Source organism: Macaca fascicularis, chromosome 7 (assembly GCF_037993035.2).
Source record: "Macaca fascicularis isolate 582-1 chromosome 7, T2T-MFA8v1.1".
Taxonomy (NCBI): domain Eukaryota; kingdom Metazoa; phylum Chordata; class Mammalia; order Primates; family Cercopithecidae; genus Macaca; species Macaca fascicularis.
This window is the reverse complement of record NC_088381.1, coordinates 142,942,185-142,965,136: the sequence shown is the minus strand read 5'-3', so window position 1 is coordinate 142,965,136 and position 22,952 is coordinate 142,942,185. Positions and strand designations below refer to the sequence as shown.

Sequence of the window (22,952 nt, the reverse complement as noted above, 5' to 3'; positions counted from 1 at the left end):
CTATACAATTAGTAAGAGGATGCAATGAGAATTTCTACTTTTGTATTTCCTGACCAGCCTGCTCAAAGTGGCTTTTATATCAATGGATTGATTTTCCTCATTTTTTAATACAGGAAACCAATTCGTGCTCATGGAAGAAAAGTTCCTTTGCCAGCAGCCTTGAAGTGAATCTTACAGGAGCAATGAAAGTATTGCATTCATTAGCATCTGCCCCAGAGAAGGTTCAGGGAAAACCTTCACTTGTTTTCAAGGGGATCCTTGTAGACTTACGTAATTGGAACCCTGAAGAACAGGCCCTACTGTCTAAAAATGGCTTTTATTCTTCTAAATACATATAAACGGGTGTTTTATAGATGGGAAAACATGACCTTAGAAAGGAGGGAGTTTTCAGAGGATTTGCAGGCTGTCAGGGGCTCTGCCTCCAGGCCCAGTGTGGCAGTGTGGCCTCAGGGCCTCCGCCTCCCTGCTTAAGGGCTGCACAGAGGCCAACTGTCCTGGGAGTTGTAAAAATCTTTTCGGGTCAGACCAATTTGAGAGATTTTAAAAAGTGTCTCAATGCCTCTTATGATTTCAGAAGGTTTTGCTATATGTAATCCCAACAAAATTTTCTTGAGAGTAGCAGAGGATTACAAAAAGTCCTCCATAAATTATGTAATTGGCCTTCCTGGCTAGCCTGACTCAAGCAATGTCAGAAATAATTATTCTATTTTCATAATTTATAAGTGTGGGAGCAGGCCTCAGCATTCAAACAACCTGTTAGAGAAAAACATCTAATAGATTACCTTTATCGCCTATTAAGGTTTTATGTTGTTTTTAACTCAGATGCCATAAGAACAAAGATACATGTAATTTATAATAGTAATCATTAATACCTATATTGTGCTTTAAGGTTTACAAAATATTTTTTCTCACACTTTATCTTATTTTAATTTCTTGACAGTCCGTGAGGTAAGGTGGTAGCTTCATCACCATTTTACAAAGTGGGAAACGAAGGTGAACCGTCCTCTTAGGAACCTGGTTGTCCCCCTTTGTATAATAAAACTTCGAAGCTCGGAGCTGTTAACTGGTTTGCTGAAGGCTTAGCTGTGAGAGCCAGAATTCAGACCCAGGTCTGAGTGACTTCAAACTGCACATTCCTTCCCATTATTACCCATATGCTGTCCCTTATATTTTTAATTTATTAGGAATTCATTCATTTATAAACTTGGTGATTCACCTTCATTCGATTCTGGTCACTGAAGGCTTTAGTAACTTCAGAGTAAAACTTGAGAGATGAGATGTGAAATGTAGCCATTCTTGAGAGTTCCTTTTTCTGTAACATTCATCAACACTTCATTGAGAAGTGAAGGTTCCTATGGCTGTCTCTGCCTTCAAGAGGCTTAGCTTTAGTCACTGAGAAAGACAAGGAAACTAACGATAGAATATAGTAGCTTCCTCTGGCGTTAGGTATTACAGAGTCACAGCTAGTGACAGTTAGCCTTTTATTATTGAAAGAAGAGGAGCTAACAGTCCCACTATCAGAATTAATACTAGAGATGGCAATGGGAGCTAGTATCGGAAAAGCTTAAGGCAAAACATAAAGTGTGGGCTAGAATGAAGCTGGAGAATGGGGAGGGGGCTTGGGTAACATCCAGAATCTGGCTGGGGACCTGGAACTACATGAGATGTAAGAATGGAGGGGTTCTAGCAGTAGTCAGAGGTCAGGTACAAATGAACAGCTGGGATCTGGGCACGGCAGACAGTGAAAAAACCCAGGCAAGCAAAACGGTCAGAGCAGGAGGGGGCCCAAGGCCACATTCTTGAGATGTGGAGGGGCTGAGGAGCCATGCCAAGTGAGAACAGATGCAGCTCAGCAGTTCCTAGCAAGCCCTGACAAGCCAGCTCAGCTGAAGCTTCGGGTGGGAGCCAGTCATGGCACAGTTGAGTGAAGGAAGAGCAGTTTCAGGCACCCAGAACCTGACCCCCACGACTTGTTTTCCACCTGAAGAGCCACCCATTCCATCCAAACCCTTTGCAAAAGTCTGCTAACAGAGAGAACCGGCCAGTATGCTGGCCACTCACGATCATGCCCGTCTGTCTTTACCCTCTAAGCTGAAGCTGCGCGTCAACGGTGAAATGGCAAAAAGGTGGGTCCAGAAGAGGGGAAAAGAAGGAAGTCTGGGAAAACAAAATGCTGAAGAATCTGGACCAAATAAACCCTTCCTTCCTTCTTCCTTCCATCCCTCTCTTCATCATTCAGCAAATCTTCAGTGAGTTCCCTTCTGAATGTATTGTATCAGAACTTGTGCAGGATATAAAGGGAAAAAAACAGGTTATCACATGGTTTAGGATGTTTCCAACCCTTGCATCATTTTCACCACAGGCCCATTAGTTACAGAGCACTCAGTCTTACCCAGAAGCATCGGATCTAGTCCAGGCAACCGGATCCAAGTGTGTGGGAATCGCAGTGTGCTGCATGTGGGAATCTATCAGGCCAGCATGACTTCAGCAGCAGCCTGCAGAAGTGGGATTTGGCCAGTCTTGCCTGACTCTGGCCTTACAACTTGCTCTTATCTACTTCCAAAGTAAGGAGTGCCCCATGATGGGCCAAGCAGTCCAAAAAAAAGTGGCTTGGAGTTAGCTACCGCAGTTAGCAGTTTCTCATTATTCAACATTGCATTACCTCTTTTTCACATTAGTTAACTGCAGAATTTTATTTTCATGTATTTGTTATCTTTCCAACCCCAGTGTTGTAGGAAGAATATTACATATAAATGATGACTTAGGAATCTTGTCAAATTTTTGTTTCTTCAGCACTAAGTAGCTTATTTTCTAGGCAGGTCTTAATTCTAAATGTAACATGCTTGAAAAAAACACTATTGAAAGGATCCATCTCTTCAGCATAGAATTTAATATACATATCAGGCAATCACCATCTCAAGCATGATTAGACTCAAGCGCTGCCCTCCATCGTGTGAGGGATGCCAGGAAACTGGAAGCTTAGACTTTAGCTCTTTATTATTAAGTTGGTGCAAAAGTAATTGCAGTTTTTACCATTAATAATAATAGTTGCCTAGCCATTGTGCAGTACCTTGCAAGAGCTCTTTGGCAAATGAAAGAATAATTCAAAGCAAAGTAGGCCAGATATAAAACACTTCCAAATCACATTTCAAAATTGTCCTTTCGTGTCAACTAGGTGCATGTCTGCTAAGGGAGTTTTTGCAAGGACAGGTGGATAGTATGAGGCCTTTACAATAATCACATTACCATCTGGTACTATCTATATGGCAGAGCCGTTCTGATGTAGTTGTATTATCACAGATCATTACAGAGTATGCCAGTCATTCCATGATGGGACTGTGACTGGCAGCCTTTCTTAGCCCAAAGACTGATGCAACAGATTGCTTTGAGAAATAGTTTTGAAGCACATCCATGAAACATATGATCCTATGGGTACCAGCATTGATTTCTTTGAGGTATCGTTTTACACTTCAGTTTTTCCTGGTAGAGTATTTTTCTGAGACGTCTCTTCTGAGGCTAAATTAGGAATTTCTGTTCCTTCTTCAAGTTCCAAGAATTGTGCCTCTCCTGCCCTCTGCCCAGACTGGAAGATAGAAACCGTGGGAAAAAAAGTGTCTTTACAAACTGCAGTTATCTAACTTGGTTTATTTAACATATTCAGGAAGACTTTCACATCCATGGAATCCTAGTTCTATTAATTCTCTCCAAGCTACAACAGTTGTTTTTTTGTTTGGTTTTTTTTTTCGAGTTTCTCGGTTCTGCCAGCAAGGCAGGGGTGGGAGGTGGGCACCCCTGATACCAGTGCTGACAGGTAGTGAGTTGACGTGGAACTTCTGTTTCCTCCTGTTCAGTTCAGGTTCTCTCTTTCTCAAATAGGGAAACAAAGAGAGGGGAAATAGGAAGATGAGCCTTAATAGGGTTTACTTAATTGGGGGCATAAAGGTTCTAAAAAGTATGCATTCCTGCAGTTCTGTTCTTAGCACTGTAAAAGCTGATCAGAAAGAGAGCTTCTACCCTTATAACCTTCATCCATCTCAGTCATGCCTGGGAAGGATGTTGGTGCTAATTTTAGACACAGAGACTAAGATAGACAAAGGACAAGTATCATAAAGCATTTTTGGAGCCAGGAACAGATTTAAGTTCCTTGCCTCACTGCTGCTCTTACTCCAAACCACACAATTGTACCCAAGTGAATTGCTGTTAGAATTGGTGCCTTTGGAGGAGACAATTGCTTGTAATTGGTAGCTACAAGCCACTTCACTGAGAAAGCATGGGGTCTTAGATGCTTTAAGAAATAATAGAAAGACTGAGCCTGAGTGAGTCAGGCTCTTCTGAGTCATACAGTTTTTAGGTCAGTGTAAAATACTGACTTTCTGAGGTCTTACTTTTTTCCCTCTGGAAGACCTAAAGCAAAGATCTCTCTCAAAGAGGTATTAAAGAATAGAGGCCTTTCCCTCAGAACCTACTTCTGCCCAGTGTTCACCAAAACGTGGTTTCAAATCACCTGTTCAAAGCCCACAGGGTGCTTATTTGTTAAACATGCAGATTCTTAGTGCTCCCTCCACCCACACAGACACTGCACAAGAGGCCCTGCTTTGGACCACTAGTTCCTAAACATGGCAGAAAATCTGGATCACCTGGGAGACTTTTTAGGTTAAAAACCGGAAACAGTATGTAAGCATAAACATGTCAACAAAATGAGAGGATGTCCCTCTACTTGCCGTGCTTGGTATTTTACTTCTATACTGTTTCCCTATACGTGTACATATAATTTTGTTTTGTTTTTGTCAGACAGAGTATCACCCACTCTTGCCCAGGCTAAAGTGCAGTGGCCCAATGGCACTGCTCACTGCAGCCTCCACTTCCCCAGTTCAGACTCCCGAGTAGCTGGGACTACAGGTACCCGCAACCACACCTGGCTAACTTTTGTATTTTTAGTGGAGACTAAAAATTTTATTATAGTATTTTAGTTTCACGATTTTGACCATGCTGGTCTCAAACTCCTGACCTCAAGTGATCTGCCCTCCTTGGCCTCCCAAAGTGCTCGGATTATAGGCATGAGCCAGTGCGCCCGGCCAGTGTCGTTTTGTTTTCATGAAATGAGTCCATATTATGCACATTGCTCTGCAGCTTTTGTTTTTCCCAGCTTGTTTTTAACAGAATATCAAATGGACTTCCTTGCAAATCTGTCCTATTAACATGAGGATCACAACTCAGATGCCTACAGGGGTTAGGCAGACAACATAAATGAGTTAAATGGATCCAGTAGGAACTGCAGAAAACTGGAGATGTTTCCTCTTACTGCGTCAGACATTACCCAACCGCAAACTAACTACTGCCATTTGGAAATGTTGGCCCAGAGCTGCCAAATTTGAGTTTTCAAGAAGAGCAAGATATCTGAATTTTTGAAATGTGCAATCTCCAGATTTTTAAATATTGGTAACAAATTCACATTAAATGCAGTGAACCAGCCCAAATGTCTTCAATCCAGACACTGCCCCTCCAGCCATCCTTCTGAAATTTCTATTGCCATGTATAATGTTCCACAGTGTAACTGTCAATACTTACTCAACATTTCTCCTATTGCTGGACACTTAGGCTCTGACATTACAACTACTACACTCTGTATAAATCTTTGTGCTTATACAAATATGGAAATACAGCTTCCAAATTGCCCTCTAAAAGGTTGTACCAATTTATAGTCTTATAAACACTGCATGAGACTATCCTTTTCTGGGAAGCTTTAAACAGATTCCCAGGTGGTAACCCAGAGATCAGATGCAGTAGGTCTAAGATGAAACCCAAGACTGTGTGAGTGACCAGAATGACTCAGGTGATTCTGATGATCAGAGAGGTTTTGGAACTACCGTTTTAGCCTATTAGCAAGCTGTTTGGGGCCATGAGCAGTGAATTGTAGAAGAAACTGTACTTTCATTTGTACTTCTGTTTTTTAATTTTATTTAGAGACAGGGTCTTGCTCTATCATCCCGGGAGTGCAGTGGTACAATCATAGCTCACTGAAGCTTGAACTCATGGGCTCAAGTGATCCTCCCACCTCAGCCTCCAGAATAGCAAGGCCACAGGTATGTGCCACCATGTCTGGCTAATTTAAAAAAAAAAAATTTTGTAGAGACAGGATCTTGCTATGTTGCCAGGCTAATCTCAAACTCCAGGCCTCAAACAATCCTCCCACCTCAGCTTCCCAAAGTGCCAGGATTACAAATGGGAGCCACTGCATCTGGCCACTACTTCCATGTTGTACACTTTTCCTGCTAACTACAGCCCTCTATGCAAACACAAAAAAGGCTCTGCTGCTGCTGTTTCAAGCAGTTCTGTCAGAGTAGGACAACAAATAAACCAACTATGGAACCTTCAAGTGGCTTTTATTGGCAGAGCCTAGAAGAAGTGTTGTAGCCATTCCAGAGCAAAAATCTGTATCCCAGCAAGGTATTCAGTGTTATGTTTAACACACTACTGAACCAGAAAGTTTAAGTTCCTGACACAGACGCAACCAGGTCACTAAAAGGCTCCTAAATCAACAGGTTAAGCCCCGCTGCTGTGTTAAGATCTGAAAGGTAAGACACAGTCCTGGATGTGTGCCCTTGATACAGGGTGACTAAAAAGGCAGGCAACAGTATCAAGGATTTTTTTTAGGTGTACTCCTGTACACTCCCACATTGCAAGGATGTGTTTCAGCAGCAGCACTCAAGTCTCCTCTTCATTCTGTATCTGCCTAACAATCTCTGCTTAGGACAAGTATGGTCGTCATAAAACATGATCATCAGGATGGTAGAGTTCACTCATCAGGCGGTAGATGTAGGAAGGTGCATTCCCACCAATGTTGGAGATAAAGAGGGTAATGAGCTCTGGTGGGACGTAGTCAAACACAGGGCAGTGCACGCTGACCTTCTCCAGAATGTCCCCTGAAAGGCAAGCACACGTGCTAAAGGTAAAACTGAGCCTCCCTCTCTCATAATTAAGTAGCATATAGATTCCAGCCTCGAGAATGCAGGCATATTAGCTCCCCACAGATGGGAAGCTATGAAAAAATGCAAACCAGAAGAGATGACTTCAGATCATGACAACCCCTGCTTACAACTCTTCCGTGCCTCTGCACAGCCCTTAGAATAAAATTCAAACTCAGGACTGAAATTTAAGATCTGGGCCCTCCCTGCCACACCACATGAATTACAATTTGGACCACTCTTCCCCTTGCTCATTACTGTCTAGCCATGTATGCCATCCTTTTCTAACTGGCTAAGCCCCCTGCACCAGCTCATGGAAAACTCTATGATCTTCATATGGTGGACTGTATTCATTCAGGACTCAGATGAAATGTCATCTCATTAAGACCCTTCCTCAATCTCAGTTAGGCCCCTAGCCACTTTCTATCACATCAGCCTTGCTTGTCCTCAGGCATCCCATGACCTGATACTTTCTCATCTGTCTTCCACAATAGAATGTGTGGGAACAAGGCCTTATCTTTTTCATTCATTGTTATATCTTCAGTGCCTAGAAGAGTGCTGGATACACTGTAGGTGCTCAGTAACTATTTCCTGAAGAATGAATGTTTATTTAAATAAAGGGATGAAGTCATTCAACTTCCAAGAGGAACTAGAACCCCAACTACTATGCGTTGCTCTCAGAGGGTGTATAAGGCCACCCTTGCTGATGAGGCTGCAGGCATAATGAGCTGAGCTGCTGCCTTCAGAAGAAGCCAGAGAAAAGAACCCTAACACATGAGATTATCCAGGCTACAGGCAAGTTTTCTAAGTAGGAACATTTCACAGCCTGCTTCCTTTGGGAGTCAATTTACCAAAATGACTCCTTATATAGCAGGAAAACAGGTACATTTTCCCAACTGGTTGTTGATATCTCAAAGAGCATGCAAAGCCAAACCCAGACAATGCTAGATGATCCAACCCACAGTAGCCCCAACAAATCTAAAATACATTCGTCTCAGAACAAATTAACATGGACTTGATCAGGTCCTCAAGCACTTTGAGCTGCTAAAGAAAACAGTCCCCCCAAGAAGTATGATAAAAAACACAACCTGACAGCATTCAGTTCTACTGACCAACAAAACGACAAAAAGACCAAAACACATGCACGCACAAACCCCAAATACACACAACACATGCACGCATGTGCACATGCACACACAGCTTTTGTACCTTCTGTGAATGGCAGGACTTCTTCAGGAGCCACAAACTTATGAAATGAGTCTTCTTCATTGGGGAACTAGAAAGGAAAAAATTTTTAAAAACTAGAGACCCAGCAATTCCACTCCTAGATATGTACCCTAGAGAAATGAAAACATATGTTCACACAGAAAATTTATACACAGATGCTTATAGCATGATTATTCACAAAAGCCAAAAGGTGGAACCAACCCAAATGCCCATAAACAGATGAATGGATTAAATTGTGGTATGTTCATATAATGGAATATTATTCAGCCTCGAAAGGAAATTCTGACATTACAACATGGATGAACTTTGAAAACATCGTGCTAAGTGAAAAAAGTCAGGCACAACATGTCACGTATTATATGATTCCTTTTATACAAAATGGACAAATCCATAGAGACAGGAGCAGATTAGAGGAGATGGGGAGAAGGAGAAATAGGGAGAGATTACTTAATGGGTACAGGGAGTTTTTCTAGAGTGGAGAAAAAGTTTTGAAACTAGAGAGTGGTGGTTGTACAATGCTGTGAATGTACTAGATACCACTAAATTGTATACTTTAAAATGGTTAATTGTATGTTATGTGAATTTCACCTCAATTTAAAAAATAGAGACTATAAATAGTTTGATGTTTTCAAAGCAAATAGCTTCTATCACTGATGAAATGTCTCTTCACTTAGTCCCTGCTTGTATTCAGGTTACAAAGGACAGGCCCTGCAACAATAACAAAACTGATTCTATGATCCTAGTGTCAACCTGCTTGGCATTTTCAGAAATGGTCAGGTGACGGGGAGTGGTGACAATCGTAAGGAAAGGACCTTTCCCAACTACATATTGTCCTCACAATCTTGCCTTCCTAAAGCTGGCAGCTTAGAACTCTCAACTATTTTACTGAATCAAGACTTCTGTGGTTCTTTCCAGCCTCCACTGGATGTAATCCATTGAGTAAATGCAGATAAATGGAGGCCCTGGAGTGAGTTGGTTGAAGTCCCAGAGTTCAAGCCTACCCTTTGGCTTCCTTCTTTCTGCTGGCTTCTAGCTAGAGACAGACACACATACCTGTGGGGAAAGTTTGAACATAGGTGCACAGACGATGAGTGGGGTGGAATGGTGTTTTGCTGCCAGTGCCAGAGTGTGAGTTCCTGTCACAGCTCTCAGGGCACCATTGGCCAGGATGGTCTTCGTGCCAATGATTACCTTTGAGACAAGAAGAAAAATGTGAGTCATCCTGGGGGTGGAGCCTTAAAAGGGCCACTGGCCACAAAAAGCTGAATGCTCAGGCCTCAGAATGGTATCGTGAGGGGTCACAGACTGGTAGAGGGGAAGGGATCCCTGGCTTAGTACAAGTTCTAGCTTAAAAGTAGGTTGCCAAGGAAAGAATGAATGTAAAATGGGACAAGAAACTGCAAAACCTACTGCTCTCAGTCCCATATTTTCTGGAAATTGAGATGCCATACCTTCTGAGAAGCCAGGAACCTTTTTCATTCACTATCCGCAACTGCCAAGCTCTTTGAGCATAAGGCAGGAGCCCTGTAGCCAATCCCTAGCAACTGACACTCTTGCTTTAGTTCTATTTAATACTTCATTCTTTTCAATGCTTCAACCAAATTTAGAGGCTACTCCAAGAGAGGAACAATGATGCAGAAAAAGGGAAAAGAAATTCAGTATGTACTTTGAAAGGTGCTAGAAACTTCTCTCACCATGGATATTACAGGAGATAAAAATCAGTTTTAGAAACATAACCTTCATGAATTCAACATAAGTCCAAATATGCCCACCTTGTTGACTCTTGACATAACAGCAAAAATGGCAGCATCAGTCATGACAGTTGTCTCAATACCTGCTTTGGACAAATTCACAGCCATTTCATGACCCTGCAATGGGAGGGAAAGGCTGATTCTAAGAGAAAGAGTGAGAAATAGTGAAGAGTGCTCTCAAATGTAACTGGATCTGGGGAATTGTGTGATATGGGCATATCCAGCACATAATTTCCAATAGATAACTCATTTTTCGGACAACTAAGTTTTTGGACTATCATAGCTCTGGTAAGCTGTAGGGAAGCCCAGGGGAAGCTAATAAATGTCTAGTGCTCCAGCCACAAAACTGGAAATACAACGTGCGTGTATAACATAATCACGATTGCTGACAAGATAGCTCCTGGCTCATTATTTTAAAACATCCTTCATCCTTACATATTTCCTTTTTGAGACCTATTATTTACTTAGGATCGAGTGAGGTCAGACCAAGCATCAGTCATCCCCAAGGTAATTTATCCTGCTTTGATTCCTAAAAGAACCAACCTATGTTTCCTTGGACCCAGCAGTTCACCACCTTTTTTTTTTTTTTTTTTTTTTTTTTGAGACACAGTCTTGCTCTGTGGTACAGGTTGGAGTGCAGTGGCGCTATCTTGGCTCATTGCAACCTCTGCTTTCCAGGTTCAAGCAATTCTCCTGCCTCAACCTCCAGAGTAGCTGGGATTACAGGCATGCACCAGCATGCCCAGCTAATTTTTGTATTTTTAGTAGAGATGGGGTTTCGTCGTGTTGGCCAGGCTGCTCTCGAACTCCTGACCTCAGGTGATCCGCCCGCCTCAGTCTCCCAAAGTGCTGGGATTACGGGCGTGAACCACCACTCCCAGTCCCAACTTTCTTAAACCACTATTTAAGAATGTTCACAGGGCGAACACCTTGAAAATTCCCTTAATGTTTTAGTTTATCTTCTCAGTGTCTCAAAGTCTTGCTTATCAATTCGAGGTTGGAATGGCCCTGCCCATCCCTTGTTTATTTCTTCTTCATTTTCCATTTTTCTTAGTAGCAGCTACAGCAGTCTCCTTACCTGGCAGAAAGGAGCGCACTCTGCTACAATGACATGGAATTTCCTCTTTCGGGCAGCCTCTTGGAGGAAGGCCTCTACTGTTCGGGAGAAGCCAATGGTCATGATCACCTCATTGGAGTGAATGTGCTCCAGAGCCTGGGCTGCAATGTTCTCCGTTGTCCCTTCTGTAAGAACAGTTTGGAAAAATATATATATATATATATGTCTATATATATATGAAATTGCTATGCTATATCACAAACACACATTATGAGTGTACGGAAAAAGATGTCTGCCCTTCAGATGCACTGCCAACCCAGCAGACCCTGGTACCACAGGGTTAATGTGCTTAAAGTGAAATGTCACAATTTTTTTTTTTTTTTTTGAGACGGAGTCTCGCTCTGCCGCCCAGGCTGGAGTGCAGTGGCCGGATCTCAGCTCACTGCAAGCTCCGCCTCCCGGGTTCACGCCATTCTCCTGCCTCAGCCTCCCGAGTAGTTGGGACTACAGGCGCCCGCCACCGCGCCCGGCTAGTTTTTTGTATTTTTTAGTAGAGACGGGGTTTCACCGTGTTAGCCAGGATGGTCTCGATCTCCTGACCTCGTGATCCGCCCGTCTCGGCCTCCCAAAGTGCTGGGATTACAGGCTTGAGCCACCGCGCCCGGCCAATTTTTTTTTTTTTTTTTTTTTTTTTTAATAGAGATAGGGTCCCACTATGTTGCCCAGGCTGGTTTTGAACTCCTGGTCGCAAGCAATCCACTCACCTTGGCCTCCCAAAGTTGTGGGATTACAGGTGTGAGCCACCACGCCCAGCTATGTCACAATTTCTTAAAAGCCCCACTCTGGGATTTTCTGCCTGCCCTCTTCCAGAAGTACCCCTATCTATCAACCACTTCTGTCACTACAGAGCTCCTTACAACCGATTTTGAAGACAGTGAATTCAGCCAAGGAATGGCAATCTGGGAAATCCTAAAGTGCTGAGAATCGGGTAAACAGAGCTTCTGCCTAAAAGAACTCTTCCTTCAAAAGGTGGCCACAACACTTCTACGTGAGAGAGAATGGCCAGAGAAGAAAAACGGGGGAGGAATTTGGAAGCAGCTTCTTCATCATCTGGTTATAATGAATATCTGCAAGTCACCTGGACCGCAATGACAAGGGGGATAGAAATGGTATACGTGTACGTGTGTATAAAAATTCAGAGATAGTGAAGGAGGTCTTTCGACCTGGTTCTCTAGGGAGTTCATCTTCTTTACAATGAAAATAAAACTCTGTCCTAATAAAGTCTGTGCCACTCCACAGACTTGCAGTCTATCAAGGGTTGGTCTGTAAGGAAAAGTAGAGAGGGTTACTTTGGTCCCATCACCTGTTGCAACATTTCCTAATCAGGAAGGAGGACAAACCTCTGAGAACCAGAAGACTGGTAATATCCCATCTCTGCTAATGAACAACCTTCAGGGGCTTCTGTTCCCTTATTTGCCTGTGACCAGTCCCATTTTCCCAGCGATCAGGCCTCTTACCCAGCTCCACTAGCAGCTCATTAATCGCCTCAATGATGTTGGAGTGGAGTTGGGCATAATGGAAGCTGAAATCCTCGTTCAGGCCTCCGGACGTCAACAGTTTGTGCAGGGACTCCTGCTGATCACTCTCGTCGCTGCGTCCATGGAGTCTATAGAGGCAACAAGACCCAAAGAGAGAGGTGGGGAGGAGGAGTGGTCAGGCAGGTAACAAGCGCTGCTCAGCTCCAATAAAGTCTCCGAGCAGGGAGAGGGGCCCGTGGAAAAAGTGTCACTGGATCCAACCCGGAGCCCAGGACGTGAGCCTGACCTGCCATACTCCTCCCGGATAATCTTGAGCACTCTCCGCACCATGTTGCCCACGGTGGTCTCGGAGGGCTGAGCGGCCGTCATCCTCCTGCCCTCTCTGCGGATCAGCTCCATCAGCTCCCCTACAGTCCAAAAGAGAGAGGATAAGAGGAGCCAACGCGAAGTGAGGCCTGGGAAACTTTCAGCCTTGGGATCGGGAACAGACAGGGGCCGGGTTCGCTGACGGAGGCAGGCCGGCCTCACCCGCGTTGCTCCAGCGGTGGTCCGTGATGATCTGGCGTAGCAGCCCCAGGGTCTCCCGAGCCATTTCCTCGGAGCTGCGCGGCCCACCACCCCGCTTCAGGGTCTCCACGAAGCTCTCGATCCTCTCTGACAACTCCGAGCCCTTCGCTGCTGATCCCGGCATCTCTAAGGTAGCTGCCTTCAGCCTTCACCGGCGGAATCCACACCTGCCAGACCACACAGTTTGCACTTCCGGGGCGGGCAAGGTCGGCTTCCGCCGTGAGGGGAGGGGGGAAACCACAAGTTTGAGGGGAAGCAGGCCACGCCCCTCGTTGCCACTCTCCCGCCCCCTTCCTCTGCCTGAGCCAATCACAGACGTGGGGCTCGGGTTGTTCAGTTACAACCGGGCCCGCGCGCCTCGGGGGCTGCAGGCTAGGAAGCGGCCTTTCTTGGCTCAGCCGACGGTGAACGGAAGTAACCCGTCCGGCCTGTAGAGGGTGGCTGGTCCCGTTGCTATGGGAGCAGCAAGTCTCTACGAGCCCCTCACCGCGACTTAAGGCTACACTGAAGAAGTTGCGGCACTCCCTCCTGTCTTCCCAGCTCGGTGACCGCCCGAGCTGTCACTCCTGAGTGTCAGCTGACACTGACGTTCCGAATGCGTGTCCAGGGTCGGCTGCCCCTTGGGCAGATGTCTCACTTTTGTTCTGTTACATTACTTGGTACCGTTTGCGCCTGTATCTAGTAGGTTCATCTCTCTGAAAACAAGGATCATATCTTTTGTTGCTTTTGTATTCTCAAGGCCTAACACGTCTAATAGAAGATAGCGAAATTAAGAGATGAGGAAGACTATGAACCATTAAGGAGATTCAAAGTGGGAGCCAATACAGAAGCAAAGATAACATCCTCCGATTTGGACAGAATTGTCCTCCTACCTCTAGAGAGGCCAGAGAGTATAACATAATACCAAGAGTTACCATTTACTTAAAGCTTACTGGATGTTGGGAACTGTATGTGAATTGTCTCAGTTAATAAGGTCTGAAATAGGTCCTCTTATCTCCATTTTACAGATTGGAAAACAGACCCACAGAATTTAAGCAGTTAATAAATGATTGGGTTCATACTTAAATCCAGGTCTTCCTGAACCCAAAGTCTGTGTGTAATAGAAATCTCTATTTCCTTAAGATAAATTATTCAAAGTGGAATCCTTAGGCGAGCACATTTTAAAGACTTTTGTTACAATTAACAAATTGCCCTCCAAAAAAATTATGTCAATACCAAAGTTAGCCAAAGGTAGTACAAAGAAAAGAAAATTACAGGTTAATATCTCTCATGAACATAGGAAGCAAAAATTGCAACAAATTATTAGCACATCAAATCCTGCAATACATAAAAAAAGAGTAATATGTAATTACAAAGTAAAACATAAACCTGGAATGCAAAGCTGATCAAATACTTAAAAATCAATGTCATGTGCCATACTAACAATCTAAGAAGTAAAACCACATGATCATGTCAATTGATGCAGGAAGAAGCATTTGACAAAATTCGATATTCATGATACAAACTCTCAGAAAACTAGAACAAAAGGGAACTTCCTGAACTTGATAAAAGATATCTACAAAATCCTACACCAAAAATCATACTTCACAGTAAAAGATTGCTTTCTCCCTAAGATCAGGACAAGGCAAGGATGTCTACTTTCACCACTCCCATTTAACATCAATATGTGAAGTCCTAGCCCTCGCAATAAGGCAAGAAAAAGAAAAAGCATACAGAATGGAAAGAAACTGTCCCTGTTCACAGGAGACATGATAGTCTACACAGAAAATCCCAGAGTCAACAGCAACAAAAACAAAACCTCCTAGAACATAAGTTTAGCAAGGATACAAAAACTGTATTTCTATGTACTAGCAATGAACATCAGAAATTGAAGTTGAAAACACAGTCGCTCTAAAAAGCCATAAAATATTTGTCAGTTTTGCTATGTTAGTTTTTATTTATTGACTTGTTTATTTTGAGACAGGGTCTCACGCTGTTGCCCAGGCTGGAGTGCAGTGGCATGCTCACTGCTCACTGCAGCCTCAACCTCCCCCGGCTCAAATAATCCTCCCACCTCAGCCTCTTGAGTAGCTGGGACTACAGGCACACACCACCATGCTGGATAATTGTATGTTAATTTTTAAATGTCTTTAAAATTGTATCAATTTACATGCTGGCTAGCAGTTACCATATTATAGCCAATTTTGGATATTGTCACTATTTTTTCGTATATCAAGTCATTAAAAAATAAGGTATATAGGCCAGGCATAGTGGCTCATGCCTGTAATCCCAGCACTTTGGGAGGCCAAGGTGGGCAGATCACCTGAAGGTCAAGAGTTTGGGACCAGCCTGGCAACATGGCAAAACCCTGTCTCTACCAAAAATACAAAAATTAGCCAGGGGTGGTGGCACATGTTTGTAGTCCCAGCTACTAGGGAAGCTGAGGCAGGAGAATAGCTTGAACCTGGGAGGTGGAGGTTGCAGTGAACTGAGATTGTGCCACTGCACTCCAGCCTGGGTGACAGAGCAAAACTGTGTCTCAAAAACAAACAACAACAACAAAAACCAAGGTGTATAGTATTTTTTATATACTAAAGAATTTTTATGTGTGTGTATGCAAATTATAAAGCATGACGACGAACAGGTTGAGGAATGTGAACCAATTCCTCACTTGGAAACTAAAATATTTGAATTAACAGAGATAGGCCAGGCGCAGTGGCTCAAGCCTGTAATCCCAGCACTTTGGGAGGCCGAGACGGGCGGATCACGAGGTCAGGAGATCGAGACCATCCTGGCTAACACGGTGAAACCCCATCTCTACTAAAAAATACAAAAAACTAGCTGGGCGAGGTGGTGGGCGCCTGTAGTCCCAGCTACTCGGGAGGCTGAGGCAGGAGAATGGCGTGAACCCGGGAGGCGGAGCTTGCAGTGAGCTGAGATCCAGCCACTGCACTCCAGCCTGGGCGACAGAGCAAGACTCCATCTCAAAAAAAAAAAAAAAAAGAATTAACAGAGATAGAAAGCAAAGCTGTGTTGGCCAGGCATAGTAGCTCACACCTGAATCCCAGCACTTTGGGAGGACAAGGTGGGAGGATGGCTTGAGCCCAAGAGTTGAAACCAGCACTGACAACAAGACCCCCATCTGTACAAAAAATTTAAAAATTAGCTAGGTGTGGTGATACATGTCTGTAGTCCCAACTACTTGGGAGGCTGATGGGAGAGGATCTCTTGAGCCTGGTAGGTCAAGGCTGCAGTGAGCTATGTATGATCCTGCAGTGAGCTATGATCCTGCCACTGCACTCCAGCTTGGGCAGCAGGGCAAGACCCTGTCTCAAAAAAAGATAATGAAAAGAAAGAAAGTAGAACTGTGGTTGCTAGGGTCTGAGGGGAGGGAGAGAGTTACTGTTTAATGGCTACAGAGTTTTAGTTTTGCAAGTTGAAAAGAGTTCTAGAGATAGATGGTGGATAATGGTTGTACATTTATATTGCACAACAATGTGAATGTACTTCATGCCAGTTTAGTTTCACTAAACTGTACACTTAAAAAGGTTAAGATGGTAAAATTTATGTTCTGCGTTATTTTACAATTTAGGAAATATGTGGTATATTTCACTTTTTTCTGCTCAGTATGACATTCATAAAATTTATCCATGTTACATGTACCTGTAATTCTCTTATTTGCACTGGTGAATTTGTACTGGTGAGAACTTGTAGTTCTCTTATTTGCACTAGTATTTCACGTGACTGTAGCATAATTTATGTATTCATTTTTTTTCAACAGACGTTTGGGTTGTTTCCAGTCTTTTTAGGGAGGTGGGTGAACATAAACTATAAATAGTCCTGTGTATGTCTTGGCACTTATATAAGTGGAACAGCTAGATCAGAGGCTATATGAATGTTCAACTTTACAAATAGATCTAATTGTACAAAGTGGTTCAATTAATGTATGCTCCCTCCAGCAATATTTAAAGAGTTTCAGCTGACCTACATCCTTACTGACATGTGATATTATCAAATATCTTATTATTTGGGAATCAGGTAGGTATAAAAGGATATTTTACTGTGGTCTTAATTTGCATTTTCCTGATTACTGTTCATTATTTTCATGTGTTTGTTGGCCATGAGTTTTTTGTGAATTGTTTGTTTGTGCCTTTTACCTACTGTTTTTGGCTTAAAAATTTTTCCAAGTAGATTTGCAGGAGTTTATATATTCTAGATACTAGTCTTCTTTCAAATATTTATCATATGAATAAATATCTTCTCCAAATTATGGCTTGTATTCTTTACTTTGAGATATCTTTGAGCAGAATTCTTGATTTTAATGTGTTAAAAGGTATCAACCTTGTCTTTTATACGTAATGCCTTTTCTGTCTTATTTCAGAAATTCAGCCAAGCACAGTGGATTTGCCAGGTGTTGGGATTACATACCTATAATCCCAACAATTTGGGAGGCCAAGGTAGGAGGATCACTTGAAGCGAGGAGTTCTAGACCAGTCTGGGAAAAATAGCAAGACACCATCTATACAAGAAATTTTTAAAATTAGTCAAGTGTGGTGGCATGTGCCTGTAGTGCCAGCTACTTGGGAGGCTGAGGTGAGAGGTTTGCTTGAGCCTAGGAGTTTGAAGTTACAGTGAGCTGTGATAGCACCACTGCACTCCAGCCTAAGCAACAGAGTGTGACTTCAACTCAAAAAAATGAAAAGATAAAAAAATCCATCCAGGTGCAGTGGCTCACGCCTGTAATCCCAGTACTTTGGGAAGCCAAGGCAGGAGGATCACTTGACCTCCAAAGCTTGAGACCAGCCTGGGTAACAGAGTAAGACCTTGTCTCTACAAAAAAAAAGATTTTTTTTAATTAGCCGGGAATGGTGACTCACACCTCTGGTCCCAGCTACTTGGGAGGCTGCAGTGGGAGGATCTCTTGAGCCTGGGAAGTCAAGGCTGCAGTGAGCCGTGATCATACTACTGCACTCCAGCCTGAGTGGCAGAGTGAGTCCCTGTCTGGAAAAAAAAGAAGAAAAAAAAAAAGAAAAAAAAAAAGAAAACAGAAGAAATTCTTCCCTAATCCACAATTACAAATATAATCTCCTATATTTTCTTCTGGTTATTAAAAAAGTTATCTTTACATATAATTTGGAATTGCTTTTTATGTAAGGTGAGAGGTGTGAATCCAATTTTGTTTTTCCATTCTTCAGTGATTTTTAATGTCACCACTGTCATATGTCAAGTTTCTATAATGTGTGAGTCTGTTTGGCGGCTATTTGGTTTCATTGCTGGATTTGCCTATTTCTGAATCAATATGACATGATCTTAACTATTGTCTTTTTTTTTTAAAGATAGGGCCTCACTCTGTTGCCCAGACTGGAGTGCAGTGGTGCCAGCACAGCTCACTGTGGTCTTTTTGAATATGATGCCTGGATATACTGCAGCTATCTTGTGACCTGAGGTCTCAAGACTTGGGAATAAAGTTAACATGCTGAGGATGGGAGAACAGAAAAACAGAAAGAAGCTGGAATCTTTTTTTTTTAAACTTAAAAATACGTTTTGGAGATTATCCCATAGCATTCCATAAAGAAATTTCCCTTTCTTTTCCCTCATGCAGTAGTTCATTGCACCACACTTTAACACGTTTCCTACTGAAAGCAGATTGTGTGGTGGCTCACACATGTAATCTCAGCACTTTGGGAGGCGAAAGTGGGAGGATCGCTTGAGGCAAGGAGTTCAAGACCAGCCTGGGCAACATAGTGAGCCCCGCCTACCCCCTACAAAAAAACAAGAAAAGAAAAACAGAAAGGACCTAGGCTCTTGACAATACCAACACTTAATGGGTGTTTTATATATATTAACTGTTTTCATTCTTACAAAAACCTTGAGATAGGTGTTCTTTTTTTTTTTTTTTTTTTTTTTTTTTTGAGGCGGAGTCTCGCTCTGTCGCCCAGGCTGGAGTGCTGTGGCCGGATCTCAGCTCACTGCAAGCTCCGCCTCCGGGGTTCCCGCCCTTCTCCTGCCTCAGCCTCCCGAGTAGCCGGGACTACAGGCGCCCGCCACCTCGCCCGGCTAGTTTTTTTTTTTTGTATTTTTTAGTAGAGACGGGGTTTCACCGTGTTAGCCAGGATGGTCTCGATCTCCTGACCTCGTGATCCGCCCGTCTCGGCCTCCCAAAGTGCTGGGATTACAGGCTTGAGCCACCGCGCCCGGCATTTTTGTTGTTTTCTTTTCTTTTCGAGACAGAGTTTTAGTTTTGTCGCCCAGGCTGGAGTGCAATGGTGCAATCTCGGCTCACTGCAACCTCCGCCTGCTGGGTTCAAGTGATTCTCCTGCCTCAGCCTCCGGACTGGCTGGTATTACCGGCCTGAGCCAGTATGCCTGGCTAATTTTTGTATTTTCAGTAGAGATGGGGTTTCACCATGTTGGTCAGGCTGGTCTCAAACTCCTGACCTCAAATGATCCGCCCACCTCGGCCTCCTAAAGTCTGGGATTACAGATGTGAGCCACTGCGCCCAGCCCACAGTAATATTTTTCACTTTATTATTTTTAACACAAAAATCAGAAATAAACCTAAATATTAAAAATTAGGAGATTGGTCTAGAACATTATAGTACAAAAAGCACTTTAAACCTGGCTGTTACCATGCTCACGAGCTATATTACCTTGATAAAAAGTAGTCTAATTAAAATTTGGAGCTAAAATGGTATGGCTTTATTCTCTTTATTCTCTTCTTTATTCTCTTAAACTTGGAAGATGAGCTACTTTCAAGTGAAAGTAATTCTTGTTTTTGAGACTTGAAAGCTGAAAGGTACCTCAGGTACTTTGTAGTTACCATGTATCTTTGTGATTCTTCAAAACTGAAATGGAAATTATGATTGTGTATTTGTAATAATATAATTATTTTCAAAACAAAATAATGTTATAGTACAGTCATACAATGGAATATTTATTTTTGGAATTTTGATATGGTAAATGCTTAACAATAAGGAGAACTGTTGATAACATATTATCAGTTTTGTTTATTTTTTATTTTTTATTTTTATTTTTTTTATTTTTTGAGATGGAGTCTCGCTCTGTTGCCAGGCTGGAGTGCAGTGGCGCAATCTAGGCTCACTATAACCTCTGCCTCTGGGGTTCAAGCGATTCTCCTGCCTCAGCCTCCCGAGTGGCTGGGACTAGAGATGTGCGCCACCACACCCAGCTGATTTTTGTATTTTTCGTAGAGACGAGGTTTCACCGTGTTAACCAGGATGGTCTCCATCTCTTGACCTCCCAAAGTGCTGGGATTACAGGCGTGAGCCACCACGCCCGGCCATATCATCAGTTTTAAAAGGCAAATTGCACACAATCACTCTTGAAAATAGTTGGGCAATCCCTTTCAAAACTGAAAATGAACTTAAAATACAACCCAGCAATTGTATTTTTGGTGATTTATCCCAGAGAAATGAAGAATGTCCACATAGGAACTTGCAGGTGAATGTTCATGGCAGCTTTATTCGTAATAGCCAACAACTGGAAACTACCCAGTGTCTTCCAACTGGTGAATGTTTATACAAACTGTACATCCATACCATGGAATACTGCTTGTAATAGAAAGGAATGAAATATCGATACATGCAACAACTTAGACTACCCTCAAGGAAATTGTGCTGAGTGAAAAATCCCATCTCAAAAGTATAGGCCGAGTGTGGTGGCTCACGCCTGTAATCCCAGCACTTTGGGATGTTGGGACAGGCGGATCACTTGAGCTCAAGAGTTCAAGATCAGCCTGGGCAACATGATGAAACCCCGTTTCTACTAAAAATACAAAAAAAAATTAGCCAGGTGTGGTGGCGCATGTCTGTAATCCCAGCTACTCGGGAGACTGAGGCACAAGAAAAGCTTGAACCTGGGAGGCAGAGGTTACAGTGAGCTGAGATCGCACTACTGTACTTCAGCCTGGGTAGCAGAGCAGGACCCTGTCTCAAAAAAAAAAAAAATGTACATACTGCATAACTTTGCTTATGTAACAATCATGAAATAACATAATTATAGAAATACAGAATAGATTAGTGGCTTCCAGGAGTTACAGATGGGTGGGATGTGTGGCTACAAAGGAGTAACACTAGGAATCTTGTGATGTTAATGGTACACTTGGGTTTCTTGATTGTGGTTCTGGTTATGCAAGGCTACCTGTGATAAAATTGTGCATACACACACACACACACATACACACGGAATGCATGTATGACTAGTGAAATCCGAATAAACTCTATGGATTGTACCAATGTCATTTTCTTGATTTTGGCATTGTGTCATGGTTGTATAAAATGTTAGCACTGCAGTAGTCTGGGGGGAAGGATGCAAGAGAGAGAAGGGGATACATTTCTTTGTAACCTATGAATCTACAATTATTTCAAAATAAATAAATTAAAACCAAGATTTATGAAATAAAAACATCTATTTAAAAGAAAATTATAAAATTATAAAGCATTACATTTGGGGGTTGGTCATTGTTTTTTAAGAGACAGGGTTACTCTGTCACCCAGGCTGGAGTGCAGGGGTCCAATCATAGCTTACTGTAGCCTCAAACTGATCCTCCCACCTCAGCCTCCCAAGTAGTGAGGACTACAGCTACGGGTGTGGGTCACCACATCTGGCTAATTTTTTTTGTTTATTTTTTTTTGTACATACAGGGTCTTGCTATGTTCCCCAGGCTAGTCTTGATCTCCTGGCTTCAAGAGATCCTCCCATCTTAGCCTCCCAGAGCACTGGGATTACAAGCACGAGCCACTGTGCCCAGTGAATGTTTTAAATAACTCTAGCTGTAATTGTTAAATGACACATCGCTAAAATACATCCCAAAAGAGGCTGCTTAAAGTCTCTCTCTATATATTTTTTAAGACAGAGTCTGGCTCTGTCGCCCAGGCTGGAGTGCGGTGGCACGATCTTGGCTCACTGCAATCTCTGCCTCCCGGGTTTAAGCGATTCTCTGCCTCAGCCTCCCGAGTAGCTGGGATTACAGGTGCCTGCCACTACGCCTGGCTAATTTTTGTATTTTTAGTAGAGACGGAGTTTCACCATCTTGGCCAGGCTGTCTTGAACTCCTGACCTCGTGATCCACTCACCTCGGCCTCCCAAAGTGCTGGGATTACAGGCGTGAGCCACTGCACCCGGCCTAAAGTCTATAATTTTTTTAAAGCAGGATGTAAAAATAGTATATTTGGTGGGACCTCCATTTCACTGTAAAAATATATGTTCTTTGTATATATTATTATGTATAAAAATATACACAATACACATACTCTTACATATACATATATATGTATATAGATGTGTGTGTGTGAAGTGTGTATAATGACATATACGATGACATTAACAGTGACTATCTCTGGATAGTATGATTACAGGTTTATCAGAGACAATTGCTCCCAAAGCCACTCTCTCCCACTATGGTAACAGAGTTTTAGCTGGGGCAAATAGCCACCCAGAATAGAAACTACATTTCCCAGTCTCCTTCACAGGTAGATGTGGCCATGTGACTATGTTCTTACCAATGGGAAGGTGTGGAAGTATTAATATTTTGTTGCTGCTTCTGAGAACCTTCCCTAGGAGATAGTTGGGATGGGTCTTTGGCCTCTTCATCACTTTGTCTTTCTTGCTGCATTTCTGCTCTGCCAGCTTAGGTGATGAGGATGCAGGTCCTACTGTAGGGATGGCAGAGGAGTGAGCTAGAAGGAGCCTGGACACTCTGCAGTCTCTGTGGAGTGGAGCTCCCATACCAACCTGGAATATTTACCTTTGGGCTTCATACAGCTGAGAGCTAAATAAACTTCAGTTTTGTTTAACTTCCACAGTTATCTTGGAGTTTCCATCATTTGCAGTAACACCCAACTCTAAT

The 22,952-nt window shown here is 42.9% G+C and overlaps 1 protein-coding gene across 6 annotated transcripts; it reads right to left on the bottom strand.

Moving 5' to 3' along the window:
* Positions 1–2,871: 2,871 nt before the first annotated feature.
* On the bottom strand, positions 2,872–13,299 carry EIF2B2 (eukaryotic translation initiation factor 2B subunit beta). Of its 6 annotated transcripts, none has more exons than XM_045396773.2 (8): positions 13,067–13,299; positions 12,825–12,945; positions 12,518–12,666; positions 11,022–11,185; positions 9,965–10,060; positions 9,246–9,383; positions 8,175–8,241; positions 2,872–3,863 (listed from the first exon to the last, which is right to left on the bottom strand). In XM_045396773.2, the coding sequence occupies exons 1-8, from the start codon at positions 13,227–13,229 to the stop codon at positions 3,853–3,855; spliced, it is 909 nt and encodes a 302-aa protein (XP_045252708.1). In that variant the 5' UTR covers positions 13,230–13,299; the 3' UTR covers positions 2,872–3,852. The 6 variants fall into 6 exon arrangements, with proteins under 6 accessions (XP_045252708.1, XP_005561854.1, XP_073853970.1 ...); XM_005561797.5 differs by having other exon boundaries at positions 2,872–3,583; XM_045396771.2 differs by lacking the exon at positions 2,872–3,863 and adding an exon at positions 6,367–6,923.
* Positions 13,300–22,952: the final 9,653 nt, after the last annotated feature.